The sequence below is a fragment of the Lissotriton vulgaris genome, chromosome 9 (assembly GCF_964263255.1).
Source record: "Lissotriton vulgaris chromosome 9, aLisVul1.2, whole genome shotgun sequence".
NCBI classification, from domain to species: domain Eukaryota; kingdom Metazoa; phylum Chordata; class Amphibia; order Caudata; family Salamandridae; genus Lissotriton; species Lissotriton vulgaris.
The window spans coordinates 882919423-882939635 of NC_141697.1; the positions used below are offsets into that span (position 1 = coordinate 882919423).

A 20213-nucleotide genomic window follows, 5' to 3' on the forward strand; every position below is an offset into this window, starting at 1 on the left:
CGGCCCTGCTTGACCCCGTTGCTCAGGACCCATAGAAGGTCAGACCCCGGGAAATTAGGAGTAAAAGGTCTCAACCACCACCGTTGAACCCAGTAGGCCCTGCGTGCCCCTTGGCTTCCCATAAGGATTTCTGACCCATATGCAAATAAGTCTTGTCCCACTATGCTTTAGTGATGTGCCTCACAAGTTCCTTTCAAAGGGGGCACAGAGTGGTTACAGAATAAAATAGGTTGTTCTGTACTATTTATGATTTAGCTTCTGCAAGAAATTCCAAGTTTAAAAAGAGATATATACATGCAGGTTTGTCAACTACCTTCAAGACACCGCATAAGAGGACAATAGATGCCATTCTCAGATCCATTACAGGAGATAAGATTCAAAAAGAATGTTGCATGTTCCTGTCGGTGAAAAATAAAATAAAGCCCAATCTTTTACTTGGCATCTTTACTTTCTGCAATAGACCTATAGACTGGGCCTCACGTCCTTCACTGAATCGCCTACAAAAAAAAAAGACAATCAAAGGAGTAGCTGCATGGCTCAACATTTTCTCTGCACTGCGGGCAATCGCTATTAACTGTCTGGCACCTCATCCCACTTCTCTACTTTAAATGAGCTTCCTATTGATTTTTGACATTAAAAGACCATTTTTGCAGGGTCTGCTGGCACCGTACTGGGCTTCAATGCCCAAATGACTGCTTTTCTTTTGTTGAAGGGCAGACAGCTTCGGTGTCTGGTACGTTTGCAGTTTCTGAACATTTTGAGTAGTGCAATCATTTCTGAGTAATTTCTCTGGCGCACATATGTATATACTACTACTTTTTTAAAAATATGATATTCTACGATCAGTTTAACTGGCTACTGCTAATCCTAAAATTTCGGCACCAGTGAGCTCACCTCCTATAAACAAGAACCCCTCTTGCAAACTTCTACTACTACAAACAGCACGAAACATTATTATTATTATTTTTAAAAGCATGGCTACTTTGAGCACATTATAGAAATGATGTATTAACGTGGTAATTATTTAGTGTGAACCTAGTCGAAAGGCAACAGAGCCCAGTTCAGGCCGTGTTTACTGATACTATCCTTTTTTTTCCAGTTTCGCCACAGAAAAGGGATTTTACAGGAAAACTTGCACTTAATTAGAGGCAAAAAGACAAATCACCAATGCAGTGACTGACACATCCTAAAACAATAGGCAGGAAGTGCACTGTGAATTGTGTACTCTAACCATGCTACTTAGGAGTCGGACACAATAACACAAACTACATTCAGTGTCATTGCGGCGCACAAATTGAAATTTGAAGTTCACTCCAGTTATTCCCAATTATTTTTTCCTACCTGGTAATCCCACCTTTGGCTTTAAAATCACCTCCAATGTTGCTTTGTCGAAGATCTCCTTACTGACTTTCACTTCTGCAGGGCCGTATACACCAGCAAGGACCGAAGTGTCCCCTGAAAGAAAGAAAAAACAGATAGAAGCCTTCATGGAAAAATGTAGTACTGCCCTGCAATAACTCTTTTCGCTCTATTATGGAGCCCAAGCCTTTTGGTGGAAAACAAAGAGGCGGTCTTCGATTTGTAGTTCATAATTTGTTGTCATATTCTAGGTAAATAATTGGTCTGCAAGTATTAAGGAAATTAAATGACTTATAACAACTAATTTTCAGTTAGGGTGGTTATCAGTGGCAGTGTTCTCATTTGTAGCCTGATTTCTGAATACTCCGACTGCAAGTATCCATAGTGCCCTTGATTCACCAGTGGTAAGTGCTGTTGCACTGTCAAGGCGTAGCTCCTGGGAGGTGATGTGAAGAATGGTGCTAGATACAACATAAAACAGTACTCTCACAAGTAATAAAAGTCAATGCCTAGCCAGGAGTATGGATTTGAAAAAGGATATTGAACACATTTAACTAGCTATGACCTAGAACACTCTAGTATAGACGGTTTAAATGCTGTAATTCAAAACCGATATTAAAAAACTTATGCTATGATTTACAAAGCTTAATGGGCAAGTACACAAGGAACTTTACACTGGCTAACTGCACACTGGATTCATATAAGAAATTCTATATCCTTTTGCATGCTTCCAAGTTTGTTCTATGTAGAACCTTGTGTTTTTAGGTCAAGCCTGGGCAGCGCATGAAATGCTCTACGAGCCATGCTGTATTGGAGTATGCACTTGAATCCCTACCCACTCTCCACCCATATTTGTCATTGGCTTGTGTCATTGTCCTTTGTAAACGCTGGCTTCTGATTTGTAAATAGACTTGTTAGTCCCTCCTTAGTACCGCCTTGGCTTGATTTGTAGCCTCCCATGAAGACACCCCCTTTTACATGTGTTGCTGCTCAGCAGGCTTTAATTAAAGCCTCCGAGCACTTTTTCGTTTAATTGCTTTTGCTTGCCAGCTATTGCTGACAGGACACAGTCTCTTGCAACAGCTTTATTATTTTTTTACATAGCACGGCAACCACTCTGATAGTGGCAGTCGTGCTTGTGCCTTACTTGTCACAGCAAAAGTGGCTGCATGTTTTATTTATTTATTTTTTTATTGCCCGATGCCGCACTTAAACTTTAATGTTGGCTGCGCCCCTTTCCTTAAACAAGCCGAGTCTAAGGAAAGGGAAGGGAAGTGGCTGCCATTAAAGTAAAAGCGTGGCATGGGGTGCTTTTACAAGAAAAAGCATTTGTCTGTCAACTTGAAAAACAAATACTTTTTGGGGGGGAAATGTGGCCCATACCGCGATTTTACTTTAATGGCGGCCACGCCCCTTTCTTTAGACATGGCTCGTCTAAAGAAAGGGGCGCGGTCAATATAAAAGTTGAAGCAATTCATGGGCGTTTTTACAAACTAGAATCTGTAATGCAATAGGTGTTGCGTTCGCGAAAGTCACGTAAATGCTACACCTATTGCATTGTGATGGAGCAAGGATTCAAGAAAACGAAACTTGCTCGGCGCAACCCCACATTAACGGTACTAATTGTTAGAAATAGTAAAGAAAACAAAATTAATAAACACGCACAACATTTACAAATGAGAAGAGAGCTTTATGCATGCTTAAATAACGAAGAATAAAATGCAACGCCACTAAAATACGCTTTAAACTGGAAAACGCTTTTGCGCATGTACAAACTAGGATTGCGTAGAAAGTAACATAACTAACTCTCACGCATACCGAGGAACTACTAACATTAGGTATTGAGACACTGCATGCCTGGCATATGCTTGCCTGAATTTAAAGAGAGCTATTGCTGCTAATGCTTTTGCTTAACGAAAGAGATAATAACATGGGATAGATTAGAAGGGGGTGGTGAACAGTGAAAATCATATATTTGAGAAATTAACATCCGTTTATAATTCCTTTATTAATAGTGTACGTTTGAGCCTGCTGTTACAAGCAATGAGAAAAAGATGGTGGCTAAATGGCGGCAAGCTACGCATGCGCATTGAAGCCATGATGTGACCCGCTGACCGAGTCGCTGACAGGCTGCCAAGAAGCCAAGGACAAGAGTCGTGCGAAAGTTGTTCTCGACTATGAAACTGCTTATAAAATGTTATTTGATTTGCAACATTAGATATATGGGAAATAAATAAAATAACATATGAATGAGCTAAAGGGGAAGGTTTTTTTAAACAAAAGATCTATAAAAAAGTGAATATGTCAGCCTGAGGTGACGACAACTCCCCTTTCCCTGCCCAATTACAATTTGTATTTCATCATGATTCGTAACTTTTGAGGGTGGGACATGCAGAAATGAAGACTATAACTAGAGTGACTTAAAGATTAGTGTTTGGTGTCATATTGCAAGCAAGGAGAGACATGAATGTGAGCAAGCAAGATTGGCATCGATGCTGAGAGAGGGAGGCGAGAGTTGCTGATGAGGAAAGGAGAGAACAGACTGAGAAGATTCATACCTGAATGACAACCTGATTAGATTAAAGATTCTGGAAGAATATCGAGGAGGAAGAGAGTGTAAGAGAGGCATGCGCCCCGGTGCGTCAGCTTTGCAGTGAAGTCTAGTAAGTATTGCCCTGTCCTATTGTCTTTGTCACCTGATTCTTAATCAGGAGACCCCCACCAGTCCTTTGGCCAGAGGGTTGGTTTCCTGTTATCATCATTGGGTGACTATTATTCTGTCTTTAATTTGCATATCTTTTGCAAATGTATGATTTATTATGCCTTTTGTCTCTTCATCTATCTATTCTTAATGCATTGTGTTGGAAATGGGGGTTGCCCAAGTCTCAAAGGGGGTAGCATGGCATCAAGCGGGCAGGCCAAACTTCGAGGACATGTGGAGCATTCACGCAGTACCCTCAGTCAACACACCAGGCACACTACAAAAGAGGCAGGACACCAATTTGAGTTGGAAAATTAAGCAGTTTAGTATCTCCAACCTGCAAGGCAAAAATGCATTAACAGTGTCATCATAACACGGCGCCAACTGGCACCAGAGCCAAGTATTTCAAAGGGGGATTATTTACAGGGGATAAAAAGGGTTGAGTCCATAGACCATAGCTGTAATAAAAAGGATGGGTTAAAATTGTCATTAGATCTGGAGCCCAATCTGGCGGGGCCAACTCAGACTCTCATCCTACAGGGAAGGCTGTAAATGCAGAAGTTCTACATTAGCATAGTTAACCATCATGCACATTAACACCAACCCAACCCCTGTTAGGGAAAGAAAACATTAGGGCATCACGGCATAACATGGGCAGGAACACCTGCAATAAATCAGCCTATCTGGCCCATCAATCTGGTACATAAACAAGGGCCTGGAATAACATCCGGCCAACCCATTGACCAACCTAGGCGGAACATACATCGCCCAGCATAGTTATCAGGTGGGAGCCCTCCTCATATATCAGGAACACCTGTAAGGAAATAGCTAGGCTCCCTCTACCAACAACCTTGGGGTATCAACATCAGGCAGAACGTTGGCATCACTATAGCATAAGACATCAGGGTGTACACAGCAGCCAACTCTCTTCATGAACATTAGGCATACACATTATAGAGCATTGGCAGGTATTAAACCATACGCATGAGCCTAATCCTCCCCACTGGTGCATCATCTAATAAAGGCTCCCTAGGCATCTGTTCCCTCCCGGCTCACTCAAGCCAACCTATATGGGGGGGGTGTGCCCTTAAACCATAAGCACACTGACACGCAGGGTGTGAAATTCAGCAAAAGCACTGCCTGGCCACACTAACACAAATCCCAGGGCCTACATTAGCTGGCATTCACCTGGACACCCCAGGCAGGGATTAACTAATGTCGTAGCCCAGTTCGGAGGCCTGGCAATCCTGTTGGTACTTCTCCCAGGGACTCCTGGCCTACACAACCTAGTGGGCAACTTAAGGGATTTCAGTGACCCACTCCCCTGTAGGTACAGCTCCCCATTAGTCTCAGCATTTCCCTACTCAGGGGTTAATTCGTCCCTGTACCGGTCCCGGGGCCTAACTGAGGTCCTTGCCCAGTTCTAGGACCCTCTTTCTGGTGAGTTAGGGCCAACAGGGCCCAACAATAGTCTCCCCTGAAAAGGGGGGCGGGCACCGACCCTATGCCCCGACTCCAGTCCTCTTCAGGTGCAGATGCCCGCTGCCAGATGGGGCACCTGTAAAATCAGGGTTGTCCCAGGGGCGGGCACCGATCTATGCCCCGACACACCCCCCAACTCCACTACATTCTGCCCCACTCACCGGCTGCTTCTAGGCTGCTGGGTCTGGGCTCCTCTTCCACTGGGAGCCCTGCAGGCGATGTGCCGATCCCATGGGAAGGGGGTTTCCCCAACTCGAACTCCAACGCGGAGGGAGCAGGCACCGGCAATGTGCCTCGAGGCCCCCCTCCCTCCTTCCGGGTTCTTCACTCGGGGCTCCCTCTTGCTGCCATCTCTAAAGGCGGCGGAAGGACGAAGGCGGGACACAAGCGGGGCTCTCCTGGTGTCTCCGAGGGCCCCGCCGAGAACAGCTCACGCTCCCAGCCTCCTTCAGGCCCTGACCGGCGGGGTGGCCTCCCGTTTCGGTCACTCTCACCGGGGCTCCTCACAATCCCGGGATTTCGGTCTTCCGCTTCTTCTCTGGCTGCCGGCCGGCAATCACAGCGCGGCCGGCCCGAGGCTATGCCCACAGGTCTCCAGGGATGCACGGAGGGCGGGGTCGCGGCCAGTGACGTGGCCGGGCGCCCCCGTCACGTGATGCCGGCCCTTTCTGGCTTCACCTCCTCATCGGCGGCCCCCTCCTGGTACCGGGGGTCGCCGCGACGTTAGACACAGCGGCGGGGGCCCCTCCACAGACGCGCCGGGCAGCGGCGGTGATTTCCAGCGGCGATAAGGGGTAGGCTCCCTTGTACTTAATTAATTATATAGCGGACAGCGCGCTGAAACGAGGGGAGCTCCTCAGCGCTATTTCTCCTCACAGTTTCCTCAGCGCCCGGGCTGCGACGGTGATCTCCAGCTGTGATAAGGGGTAGGCTCCCTTCTATTATTTATTAATAATGCGACAGACAGCGCGCTGAAACGAGGGTAGGCTCCTCCAGCGTGATTCTCCTCAGGAGAGTGGCGCTATTCACAGCGCACTACTCCCTTCTCTGCCCACACAGTCCTCAGGGCCAACAGCACTTCGGGGGCCACATCAATCACAGGGCACAGTCCCTTGGGGGCACAATCCTCCCCAGGCAGCTCCACAGGCAGCAACAGTCTTTAGACTCACAGCGCGTAGGGGGCACAATCCTCCCCGGGTTGCTCCTCACGACCCAGCACTTCCACAGGGCCACAGCTTTACAAGAGGGGGTAGACGGTCCCACTCCTCACCTCCTGGGCGCTTCTCTCATGCAGCGCTGACGTGGTACCTGGTCCAAAACGGCGTCAGTGACCTGGGTAGGGGCCCTCCTTTGTCAGGGGCCCATGGGGACAGCAGCGGGGGGGTTTATAGGGGTGCAGGGCCCAGCTCACAGGCCCATGTGGCGGTCGCACCTCACAGCAGGTCCCCCTCCCTTCCTTGTCCCAGCGCTGACTGACTCTCTGGTGACACTTCCCCCTATTTATACCCTCCTCCCAGGCAGTGCCAGGACCTTCTAGAATGTTGGCACATCTAGCCTAAACTGGTTCTAGGGGAGGGGGTGAGCACCCTGGGTGCCAGGCTTTCCCTCCAAAAGCTAGGGGTAGCTGGGTAATATTAACTAGACCGCTGACCTATGTCAGTCCAGTGGCAAAACCCATGGCCATGGCATCCATTTTAAAAGCAATACATTTCAGTCAGGTGCGTTTTCAAAATGGGGGATATTTACAAGTGCTCACATTATGTCAGGTAATTACATGTTTCAAAAGGGGTCTCACACCACTCATGGCCTATACAGGTTTAATCCCATGGGGGAGACAATCCAGATAAGGGGGTCAAAAGCGAAAAATTTTGGGGGAAAAAAAGGCCAAGTCCAACACGACTCCCCCCCAGCCAAAAGCCAGGGTAGACCAATCAATGCCTTGATGGGCTTCCCTGCTTGGGGCGGAAAAAGGTGGACGCAGGCCTGCAACTACAGGAGCACCTGCAGTCTCTCCTCCACTCTGGAACCCAATGGTTCTCTTTCGCAACCCTCCCTTCACCAACAGAACCACCCCACTGGTGTTCCCTAGTGGGATGTTTCTCCTTCCTAGAGTGGGAGGCTCTAGCCTCAGGCTTGTGATACTCTGGAACCACTCTCTTCTCTCCAAATTTCCACTGGTCCACCCACCTGGGGTCTACACCCTCAGAATGACCAGCCCTTAGGGGCGAGGCTCCCCTCCCCCTACTTCTCCTCCTTGGGTTCCTCCATCTCCTACGCCTGGGGACACCCTCACACAACTCTCTCCCCAACCTGGAGTCGAAACTCACAGGCTGAACCGGTGACAGGGGCGAGTCCTCCCTCTCCCTGCACCCCCTCCCAGAATTCTGCACCCTCCTACCCGGAGAAGTACCCCTGGGAGTCACTTCCGGGGGGACTCTGATTACAGATGTCCCTCCCACCAGGGCAGGCAACTCCTGTCCCTGGCCACCCAACCCGGGATCTATGCCCTGTGGCTGAGCTGGTGACAGAGAGGAGACCTTCCTCCCTCTGCACCCCCTCCCAGAGTTCCGCACCCTCCCACTGGAAGTGGTACCCCTGGGAGTCAATTTGGTAGGGACCTGCTTTACAGGAACCCCACCCTCCAGGCCAGGCAACTCCTGAACCTGGAACCCCAGTCCAAGATCTAGACCCTGTGACTGGTCAGTCCCCCGAACCACCGAAGCTCTGATTAATGATGCTCCGGGTTCTCCTGACATAAGGGGATCCCTCCCTCTGGATGACACATCGGGGCAGCCTAGCCTCCCAAGCTGGGGTTCTCTTAAAGAACACTCCAGGCCTGGTGGCCGCAGCTGGGGTACCTTGGGACACCTCCCCGTCTCACTCCCTTCAGGATCACTCCCCTCTGCCTTCCCAGACACTCTGGCACTTACCCAGAGGTCTGCCTCCCGTGCAAGTTCCCTGGGGTCTGAGAACCCGCACTGCAACAGATGGTGACGCAGTGTTGGGAAACAACTCCTTAGCATGTGCTCCCGGATAACGGCATGGCACAGCCCTTCCCAATCCTCCACTGCTCTCCTCACCACCCAATCCTCCAGTACAGTCCAACACTCCTCCTCGAACTCTCCCCAGGACTGATGGGACAGCTTTCCCCTGCCCCTGAACACTAACCCGTCCTCCTCTTCCGGGGAATCAGGCACAGTCTCCTGGGCTTCGGGAGTGGGACTCCTTGCACTGGACCTACACTCGCTGCCACCACTGGATCCCACCCACCTCGGTGAATCCAGACTCCTGAAACCACTCTCAGGGGACAACCTACCCACCTGAGCTGATCTCTCTCTGGCGAAGGCCCTCTCCGCCTCCGCCATCCTCTCCAGCGCTAGGACTTTTTCAGTCTCTAGTCGCTGCTCTTCCACCCTCAGCTGCGCTAAGCCCTCGGCATGCCTGAGCTTTGCCAGCGCCAGCTGATACTCCCTCTCTTCTCTCCTATCTACCCATTCTTCTGGGGACAGGGAAAGGGATGGGGCAGTGCCCCCGGGACTGGACCCAGTGCGAGACTCCCTATCTTCGGTGTCCTCCACAGCTACTGGCGTCTCCGCCCTCTCAAACTCTTCCTCCTCATCGGAATAACTACCTCCCAGGGTTCTGGATGGGGAGCCCTCACTCTGGTCTCTAACCCACTGACCCTTTAAAACCTCGGGGGGTAGTCAGACAAGTCCCCATCAATCTCTAAGGGCTCTCCCCTCTTGAGGGCCTCATAGAGAAACAGGTTCCTCCTCATGTTCCCTACTGGGGGTATCCCTCTCTCCAGGAGGAAGTCTATCACCTCCTGTTCGGTGTACTCCATCAGTTCCACTTCCTGGTAGATCAACCCCATCGTGGCGAGGTACACCCGGGACACACCCTCCCAGTGGAACAAGGGGACAATTCACAACACTCTTCAGGAGGAAGCAATAAAGAACACAATAATCCCCACAACAAGGCTCGGATTACATCCAAAGCTCTATTTGCAGTGTAACCCGTGGCCGCTGTGGTACTGCGCAAACACAAGTCCTATCCCACCGCTCTGCCACCAAATGTTGGAAATGGGGGTTGCCCAAGTCTCAAAGGGGGTAGCATGGCATCAAGCGGGCAGGCCAAACTTCGAGGACATGTGGAGCATTCACGCAGTACCCTCAGTCAACACACCAGGCACACTACAAAAGAGGCAGGACACCAATTTGAGTTGGAAAATTAAGCAGTTTAGTATCTCCAACCTGCAAGGCAAAAATGCATTAACAGTGTCATCATAACACGGCGCCAACTGGCACCAGAGCCAAGTATTTCAAAGGGGGATTATTTACAGGGGATAAAAAGGGTTGAGTCCATAGACCATAGCTGTAATAAAAAGGATGGGTTAAAATTGTCATTAGATCTGGAGCCCAATCTGGCGGGGCCAACTCAGACTCTCATCCTACAGGGAAGGCTGTAAATGCAGAAGTTCTACATTAGCATAGTTAACCATCATGCACATTAACACCAACCCAACCCCTGTTAGGGAAAGAAAACATTAGGGCATCACGGCATAACATGGGCAGGAACACCTGCAATAAATCAGCCTATCTGGCCCATCAATCTGGTACATAAACAAGGGCCTGGAATAACATCCGGCCAACCCATTGACCAACCTAGGCGGAACATACATCGCCCAGCATAGTTATCAGGTGGGAGCCCTCCTCATATATCAGGAACACCTGTAAGGAAATAGCTAGGCTCCCTCTACCAACAACCTTGGGGTATCAACATCAGGCAGAACGTTGGCATCACTATAGCATAAGACATCAGGGTGTACACAGCAGCCAACTCTCTTCATGAACATTAGGCATACACATTATAGAGCATTGGCAGGTATTAAACCATACGCATGAGCCTAATCCTCCCCACTGGTGCATCATCTAATAAAGGCTCCCTAGGCATCTGTTCCCTCTCGGCTCACTCAAGCCAACCTATATGGGGGGGTGTGCCCTTAAACCATAAGCACACTGACACGCAGGGTGTGAAATTCAGCAAAAGCACTGCCTGGCCACACTAACACAAATCCCAGGGCCTACACTAGCTGGCATTCACCTGGACACCCCAGGCAGGGATTAACTAATGTCGTAGCCCAGTTCAGAGGCCTGGCAATCCTGTTGGTACTTCTCCCAGGGACTCCTGGCCTACACAACCTAGTGGGCAACTTAAGGGATTTCAGTGACCCACTCCCCTGTAAGTACAGCTCCCCATTAGTCTCAGCATTTCCCTACTCAGGGGTTAATTCGTCCCTGTACCGGTCCCGGGGCCTAACTGAGGTCCTTGCCCAGTTCTAGGACCCTCTTTCTGGTGAGTTAGGGCCAACAGGGCCCAACAATAGTCTCCCCTGAAAAGGGGGGCGGGCACCGACCCTATGCCCCGACTCCAGTCCTCTTCAGGTGCAGATGCCCGCTGCCAGATGGGGCACCTGTAAAATCAGGGTTGTCCCAGGGGCGGGCACCGATCTATGCCCCGACACACCCCCCAACTCCACTACATTCTGCCTCACTCACCGGCTGCTTCTAGGCTGCTGGGTCTGGGCTCCTCTTCCACTGGGAGCCCTGCAGGCGATGTGCCGATCCCATGGGAAGGGGGTTTCCCCAACTCGAACTCCAACGCGGAGGGAGCAGGCACCGGCAATGTGCCTCGAGGCCCCCCCTCCCTCCTTCCGGGTTCTTCACTCGGGGCTCCCTCTTGCTGCCATCTCTAAAGGCGGCGGAAGGACGAAGGCGGGACACAAGCGGGGCTCTCCTGGTGTCTCCGAGGGCCCCGCCGAGAACAGCTCACGCTCCCAGCCTCCTTCAGGCCCTGACCGGCGGGGTGGCCTCCCGTTTCGGTCACTCTCACCGGGGCTCCTCACAATCCCGGGATTTCGGTCTTCCGCTTCTTCTCTGGCTGCCGGCCGGCAATCACAGCGCGGCCGGCCCGAGGCTATGCCCACAGGTCTCCAGGGATGCACGGAGGGCGGGGGCGCGGCCAGTGACGTGGCCGGGCGCCCCCGTCACGTGATGCCGGCCCTTTCTGGCTTCACCTCCTCATCGGCGGCCCCCTCCTGGTACCGGGGGTCGTCGCGACGTTAGACACAGCGGCGGGGGCCCCTCCACAGTCGCGCCGGGCAGCGGCGGTGATTTCCAGCGGCGATAAGGGGTAGGCTCCCTTGTACTTAATTAATTATATAGCGGACAGCGCGCTGAAACGAGGGGAGCTCCTCAGCGCTATTTCTCCTCACAGTTTCCTCAGCGCCCGGGCTGCGACGGTGATCTCCAGCTGTGATAAGGGGTAGGCTCCCTTCTATTATTTATTAATAATGCGATAGACAGCGCGCTGAAACGAGGGTAGGCTCCTCCAGCGTGATTCTCCTCAGGAGAGTGGCGCTATTCACAGCGCACTACTCCCTTCTCTGCCCACACAGTCCTCAGGGCCAACAGCACTTCGGGGGCCACATCAATCACAGGGCACAGTCCCTTGGGGGCACAATCCTCCCCAGGCAGCTCCACAGGCAGCAACAGTCTTTAGACTCACAGCGCGTAGGGGGCACAATCCTCCCCGGGTTGCTCCTCACGACCCAGCACTTCCACAGGGCCACAGCTTTACAAGAGGGGGTAGACGGTCCCACTCCTCACCTCCTGGGCGCTTCTCTCATGCAGCGCTGACGTGGTACCTGGTCCAAAACGGCGTCAGTGACCTGGGTAGGGGCCCTCCTTTGTCAGGGGCCCATGGGGACAGCAGCGGGGGGGTTTATAAGGGTGCAGGGCCCAGCTCACAGGCCCATGTGGCGGTCGCACCTCACAGCAGGTCCCCCTCCCTTCCTTGTCCCAGCGCTGACTGACTCTCTGGTGACACTTCCCCCTATTTATACCCTCCTCCCAGGCAGTGCCAGGACCTTCTAGAATGTTGGCACATCTAGCCTAAACTGGTTCTAGGGGAGGGGGTGAGCACCCTGGGTGCCAGGCTTTCCCTCCAAAAGCTAGGGGTAGCTGGGTAATATTAACTAGACCGCTGACCTATGTCAGTCCAGTGGCAAAACCCATGGCCATGGCATCCATTTTAAAAGCAATACATTTCAGTCAGGTGCGTTTTCAAAATGGGGGATATTTACAAGTGCTCACATTATGTCAGGTAATTACATGTTTCAAAAGGGGTCTCACACCACTCATGGCCTATACAGGTTTAATCCCATGGGGGAGACAATCCAGATAAGGGGGTCAAAAGCGAAAAATTTTGGGGGAAAAAAAGGCCAAGTCCAACACATTGTTTGTTGAATGTATCTGTGAATTGAATGTACTTGCTAAATGAATTTTTATCTCCCATGAAAGTTGTTGGAGTTTGCACTGTGAATTTGTACTAACGAGTGTTCATTTATGACTGAGATTTATATAAAATTCATTGAATGTTACCCAGAGTCTGTGGTTATTTCACTAAGATCAGTAAAATAGTTAGTTAATTGTTCATATCAACATCAACTACTCAACTAATTGTCCATCAACCAATAAAAACGTGTTGATCTGTGAAGATTAGTTATACATTGAATACATTTCTCAAATAATTTTGAGTCTACAAGTGAGTTAACTAATCAAGATTGAAGTGAAATTACAAAACATGACCCCCAGCGGAACAGCCAGGAAATCTGATTGTGTATGGACCCATTGAATTTTTCCTTGATTGTGACATATTTATCCCTGGCCTTTTGCTGGATCAATTGCATATACTGGTTTACCTCTGTGATTGCCTGTGCTCTGCTAGACCGAGATCTGACCCATTTGTTCTGTAAAAACAGTACGTTTTCCTTTACCTTCTGTGCAACTCAAGTATTGTGGTACTAGGCAATCACTGTGGCCTCTTAAACCATGAATCTCTCACTCTATATAAGGCAGCATTATTGTTGCCCCTCACGGGTCAGTTATGAAACCTCAGGACAAGATACATGAACTCTGCCCCCAGTTCATCCTTTGTTAGTCAGCTCATGCTTGTGAGTACCTATAAGCTGTCACTGTGAGAAGCGTTTCTTTTAAACAAAACGTTATTCTACTAATAATTTGGATCACAGTTTAAGAGACTGCAATCAACTTAAAAGCATGACTCAAATGTATCCCCCCATATCAAGTCAATTCTTTAGCCGGACTTGACCTACCCCTTCAGGTTTTCTACTGTTGAGACATGGAATGTGTACCATATCCAACTACGTGCCTTAATTATAAATGGCGAGGCTATATGGACACCCACTTGTGTCTTTTGCCACAGAGCAGTTTCAAGTCACACGTTTTGACGGTCTTATTTAGAGGACATCTAATGATCCGCATGGAAAGTATCAGTCACAAACAGCTAGGTATAGTTGTGGGGACATGACCTTGGAGTGCTGCCAGGTCATTTAGTCCCTTGTGGATCAACGAATTTTCCCATCGAAACAAAATGGATAAACCCCTTTAATACATTAGGCCTTGATCAGTAAAATAAATCACACTCTTTACAAGATGGGTTCCAACGAAAAGCCAGTGTCTCCAATAGCTAGCAAGAGTTTCTGCAAGGATGATGATTGGAGGGCCTGGAATTCTTTTGGATGGCTGTGCTCTTTCACATAACACCACACATATTTTCCCTGCGGATTTCACTGCTGTTCTGGTCGAGTTACCAAAGATGAGCCAAAGAAACCAACATAATTATATGAACTAGGCAGGAGCATTGCCCAACACACCAGATTGTCACAGTTAACATTCAAGAAGCTTTAGAAGGGGTCTGATTAGCCGGTCTTAAGTCTCTTTTCACTAATTACTTGACAAACCTATCAGCTTCAGCCTATCAGACTTCAATATTCTAATGTTAAGCAATGGTGATTTCAGCTATGTAGTTAGTTAGCTCCAAATGGATCTTTAACACTGAAGCTTTAGAATCTTTAGATGGAAAGGGAATCCAAGGGGAAAATGCCCTTACACATCACATTTCCAAAAACCCCCAGATGTTCGTGCTGCTGCAACCTCATAATTGGTGGACATGCACAAAATTTCTGGAAACCATTAGGTTGTTATTACCTTAATGGCTTGCTTTTAGAGTCACGTATTTTTGATGTCACTATGGTTCCTATGGGAGGCACGCTATTGCAAAACAGATCAGTATCTCCAGTTTCTACCATTGTTGCATTGATTTTGTGTTGCACTTTTTAGATGAGAAGGACTACAGACAACTGACAGGAGGTGTGCACAATGAAAGAAATAAGACACATCTTCACTTCTACTAGCTGTGGTTTATATGTTCATTTCTTAAGAGGTACCCAGAGATTTGGCTGCCTCACAGCTGAGGATACCTAGAAGCTCCATGTACATTTGCTGTGTGGATGAACTGCTACGTAGAGGTCAATCCTGCTTCTACAACCCTTGCGTGAGGTCAGAGGCCATTGATGGAGCGTGGGATCTTGATGGGCTCTTTACAAAGCAAGTTTGTGTTCGTGAATACTTCTCCAATCCAGAGGGGACACTAGTATTGGGCACAGGTAGGGCTCCTTGACAAATGGAGGGCGAGCATCATTGAATAGCTCAGTTGACAAGATGATTACAAGGGTTTGATGGTGCAGAGGGTCTGTTCGTCCTTCTTGGGTCATCACTCTCAGCTACATTATCCTAAACCATCCCTCTGCATATAAAATTCTGTTGCAAGATGGGTCTGGTCAATATATGTTCCAGAATGTAGACAGCTCAGTGCCTGCTGCAAAGAAAGGTTGAATGCAGCCGAAAAATGCAAACTAGGAAATGAAAGAGGGTTGTGGTTCAAAGCTGTAACATCATAAGTCCAGGGTGCAGTGTTCATGTAATAACCAGCTTCTCATTCTAACCAACTCATTGTGTTTTCTTGCTTATGAGAATTGTGTCACATGGCCCCTGACAAGTCCATTACACAAGTTCGACTGGTGCTACTCAATAGAGTGCTAGTTGGAGGAAAGGGGTTCACCCCCAATGGTGCTGCTTTTAACATGGGTGATATGTCATCCCAGTGAGCAGTCCATGATACTACTTATGGATGGTGGCAGCTGATTAATAGTAGTAGGGTACAGACTTATCTGCAGCCTACTGTGAGTACTGCACATACATGTGTGTGGTATGTCATAACTGGGACCCCGGAATGTGTGTTGTGTGCACTGGTACATGAGAGGAGGGTACCTATATTGGACCCCTGCTTGTAAGTAGCCCCTAGGGTTAGAGGATGTTCTAAAAGGGCTAGTGGTAGCAAGGACTGCTGGTCCCCTTTTCCCTTGTGCTGCTCTTTTTCCTTCTTAACCTTATGAAGCATAGTAAAGTAAAGCGTATGTGGCCTGGTTTTGAATTCATAATCACTGAAACAGGGCAGGTAGTGTGCCTTGTGCTTACCTAACCTGAGCCAGGCCATTTCAAGCAGGTCTGTAGCCAGGGGAAGGACCAAGTACTAAACAAATATAAAAAGTAGATAGGCTGCCAACCTAGCCCTCCAAATTTCGTTCCCTGCTCTGAGCATAGTACACAAACAGAGACACCCTTTTGACCCCCAAAATCCAAGAGACAGGAAAGGATTGCCAGGTTTTCATTAGCACCTCCATTACTGATAACAAGGTCACCAAAAAGACTCTTGATTGCACTGATTTACCACTCTGCTCTTTCAAAAGAGGGCCTAATGTCAGGGACAAGTTATTTAGGGTTGCTTTCTCTCCTCTTGATACTCCATCTATGCAATCACAGTAGGCACTTGCACCCATAAAGGGTCATTTTAAATGTAGCAGATTGTGGCTTGCAATCTTTATTATGAAACTAAGAGGTTTGAAATCGAACATATTAAGATTGAATTTGAGGACCTTTCCAACAGAAATGCAAGTAGGGTAATCTACGCCATCTGGTGCCCATGGCAAAAATCTATGTGGGAAAAACTTCACAGAAGGGTAAAGTAAGTATACTCCAGCGCCGCTGCAGGATTAACTGTGGAACCATAGGAGCCCCTCTAATTGAACATTATCAACAACACGGACACTAGCCTGAGGGTTTAAGGACACAGGTGATTGAGGTGCCCACACAGAATCCTAGAAGAGACAACCATCAAGAAAAACTTTTGCAACATGACTACAAATGGTCTGCATGTTTGAAATCAACTGGTAGAGGTTTCAATGCCAATGATGACTGGTGTCAACTTTCAACAGCATTTTCTAACGGATGGACAACATCTTTTCAAATCTGATACACAATCTCAACATGTCTCTGTATGCATGCCTGTTAAGACTATGTCAACTCTTCTGTCCCTCCATACACTTGATTGACTCAAAGTTTTAAACTATTGTAATTATGAGACACATTAAAGGATTCTTACTGTCGACCTCACATTTGGGTTTTATGTATTTATTGCTTTGTTTCTGTTCCTATGGTCATGACTTACAGACTCAGACTTTGCATGTAGCCACTGTGAAATGGTCCATTTCTTAATTTCAACAAGTTTTTTATTGTTCTTTTTTTTTACGTACACATAAAACATAAACCATACATTCTTCATGGCAATCTAGTTACAGGGTTTCCAGTCAAGGTTCGTTGGATTTTGTGGTGCCACTTTACAGATTTTTCGAGCTAGGCTGACCCCCTTATCTGATTGCCCCCTTAGAGGGTAGGGGGGAGGTGTGAAAAGGAAAGAAGGAAGAAACAAGCATTTGCAATGCAATAGGTCTCGCATTAGGAAAGTTTGAGCTATTGGTATTATAAATGACAAATGTTTTATTTATGTGTTGGTTTTGAAAATAGCGAAATTAATAGCTTTGTCATTTACAATGCCAATAGTTTTAACTTTCGCAAACGTGACACCTATAGCATTTGTAATGCAATATGTGCTGTATTTACATGACATAGATGTATTAATATTACAAATAACAATGGCTTATTTTTTTAATAATTAATACTTAAATAAAAGTTATTGTAATGTATAATGGCAATAGCTTAAACTTTTGTAAATAACTTTTGGGAAGATTATGTTCAGTGTATTTTATTGTGATGAAAATCCAAGAACAGAAGTGAAATATTAACATTTTTTGTGACATTTGTAATAAAGCTTGAAACATTGAGAGAACATATTAGAACCAGTTGTTGTTGAATGGTTGTACAGAGTGATGTTGTGGCTTTCAGTGGTGCTGAGTGATGCTGTGGCCTTCAGTGGTGCTGAGTGATGCTGTGGCCTTCAGTGGTGCTGAGTGATGCTGTGGCCTTCAGTGGTGCTCAGTGATGCTGTGGCCTTCAGTGGTGCTGAGTGATGCTGCGGCCTTCAGTGGTGCTGAGTGATGCTGCGGCCTTCAGTGGTGCGGAGTGGTGCTGTGGCGTTGAGTGGTGCTAAGTGATGCTGTGGCGCTGAGGGATGCCGTGGCGTTGAGGGATGCCGTGGCGTTGAGGGATGCCGTGGCGTTGAGGGATGCCGTGGCGTTGAGGGATGCCGTGGCGGTGAGGGATGCCGTGGCGGTGAGGGATGCCGTGGCGGTGAGGGATGCCGTGGCGGTGAGGGATGCCGTGGCGGTGAGGGATGCCGTGGCGTTGAGGGATGCCGTGGCGGTGAGGGATGCCGTGGCGGTGAGGGATGCCGTGGCGTTGAGGGATGCCGTGGCGTTGAGGGATGCCGTGGCATTGAGGGAATGCAATGGCATTGAGTGGTGCTGTGGCATTGAGTGGTGCTGTGGCATTGAGTGGTGCTGTGGCATTGAGTGGTGCTGTGGCGTTGAGTGGTGCTGTGGCGTTGAGTGGTGCTGTGGTGTTGAGTGGTGCTGTGGTGTTGAGTGGTGCTGTGGTGTTGAGTGGTGCTGTGGTGTTGAGTGGTGCTGTGGCGCTGAGTGGTGCTGTGGCGTTGAGTGGTGCTGTAGCGCTGAGTGGTGCTGTAGCGCTGAGTGGTGCTGTGGCATTGAGGGGTGGTGGCGTTGAGGGGTGCTGTGGCGTTGAGGGGTGCTGTGGCATTGAGGGGTGCTGTGGCGTTGAGGGGTGCTGTGGCGTTGAGGGGTGCTGAGTGATTCTGTGGCGCTGAGTGATTCTGTGGCGCTGAGTGATTCTGTGGCGCTGAGTGATGCTGTGGCATTGAGTTGTGCTGTGGCATTGAGTGGTGCTGTGGCATTCAGTGGCACTGAGTGATGCTGTGGCGTTGAGTGATGCTGTGGCGTTGAGTGATGCTGTGGCGTTGAGTGATGCTGTGGCGTTGAGTGATGCTGTGGCGTTGAGTGATGCTCTGGCGTTGAGTGATGCTCTGGCGTTGAGTGATGCTGTGGCGTGATAATCTATAACAGTAAGAGTTGTCCAAACAAATGGACTAAAATAAAGGGGAAATGGAACGCGTATTGGGGAGAGTTATGTGCACCTATGTCTGAGACTGACAGTGATGCTCAGGGCCAAAGACATCTGACTGTGTTGGAATGTAAAAATAGTTACGTTATCTGTGGCTACGAACTAAAGAATCCTCACATTAACTTACCAGGCTAAATTAGCAAATAAGATGCACCATTTGATATGTGACAAAGAACTCTACACCCTGAAACGTATCACTACCCTTTCATCGCTGCCCCTTGTCAAGTATTGGAAATCACAGCTAAGTTAACGGAGAAGTACATCCCATGAGTCATAGATGTCTATGTTATGTTATCACGTCTTGACTGCAATGAATGGGGCCTGATGCGAGGCACAGACTAGGGGGAGCCGGAGCCGGGGGGTGGGGGAGCGAGCGAGTGGGAGGGAAAGAGCATGGTGGTGTGCGAGGCGGATGGGGGTGGGGGGGGGGGGAGCAGGGGAGCGAGCGAGCGAGCCATGAGTCATAGATGTCTATGTTATGTTATCACGTCTTGACTGCAATTAATGGGGCAGCTCAACTTTACAGTCAACAAAACGCAGATTGTTGGCATTTGAAGTTCTATTTTTACGTTATAAACTGTGGACCTACATATCCTAGCATGCAAAATGCCACTGTAAAACAAGCCGGCAGAGGAAAGGCAGCGCTGGGAGGGGGGCTGGGCAACCATGCCAGCATCCCAATTCACAAGCAGATGGTCCTGTTTATGACCTGCAGGGCGCGTGATGTGGATGGTGGCAAATGGACTCAAAGCGGCCGGTCGCTTTGATGTTCTTGGCTTGCTTTGTGGGATGGCGGGGGAGCACCTTGGGAGTCTCATCGCGTCTGTAACATAACATTTAAACAATTACATGTACGTTTATAAGCAAGCCCCTAATAAGGATAATCACGGTCTTAACTTTTGTTGATGACCAGGTGATTCTAGTATTAGACATCCTTGCAAAGCAGCCGTTGGGCAACTAATGTATTTTTGCATTTTGGGAAGCCAAAATATTCCTTGCAAATATGAATATCATACAGTTTGTGTGGTTTCAATGAATAATACTGAAGACTTTCAAAGTCAGTGGAGTGTCAATTATTTATGTACTTAAGAAATAGTTCATATTGGTTTTGGTGCAAGTAATTTTCAAAATGTTGATTGGTTGTCTGAGTGAATAATTACTATTAAGTAGTTTCATGGTACTGAAATAAACGTGTCCGTGTTGTTGAGCAGTTTTGATTAAACTGACCCAGTTGGAATGTAAAAATAGTTCAGTTATCAGTGGCTACGAACTAAAGAATCCTCACATTAACTTACCAGGCTAAATTAGCAAAT

At 48.5% G+C, this 20213-nt stretch overlaps 1 protein-coding gene across 1 annotated transcript in view; it reads right to left on the reverse strand.

Moving 5' to 3' along the window:
- EXOSC5 (exosome component 5) overlaps nucleotides 1-20213 on the reverse strand; it is a 235397-nt gene that overhangs the window by 203737 nt on the left and 11447 nt on the right. The window contains exon 2 of the mRNA XM_086938631.1: nucleotides 1342-1455. Within this exon, the coding sequence (XP_086794757.1) occupies nucleotides 1342-1455 (114 nt within the window). The remainder of the gene's footprint in view (nucleotides 1-1341; nucleotides 1456-20213) is intronic.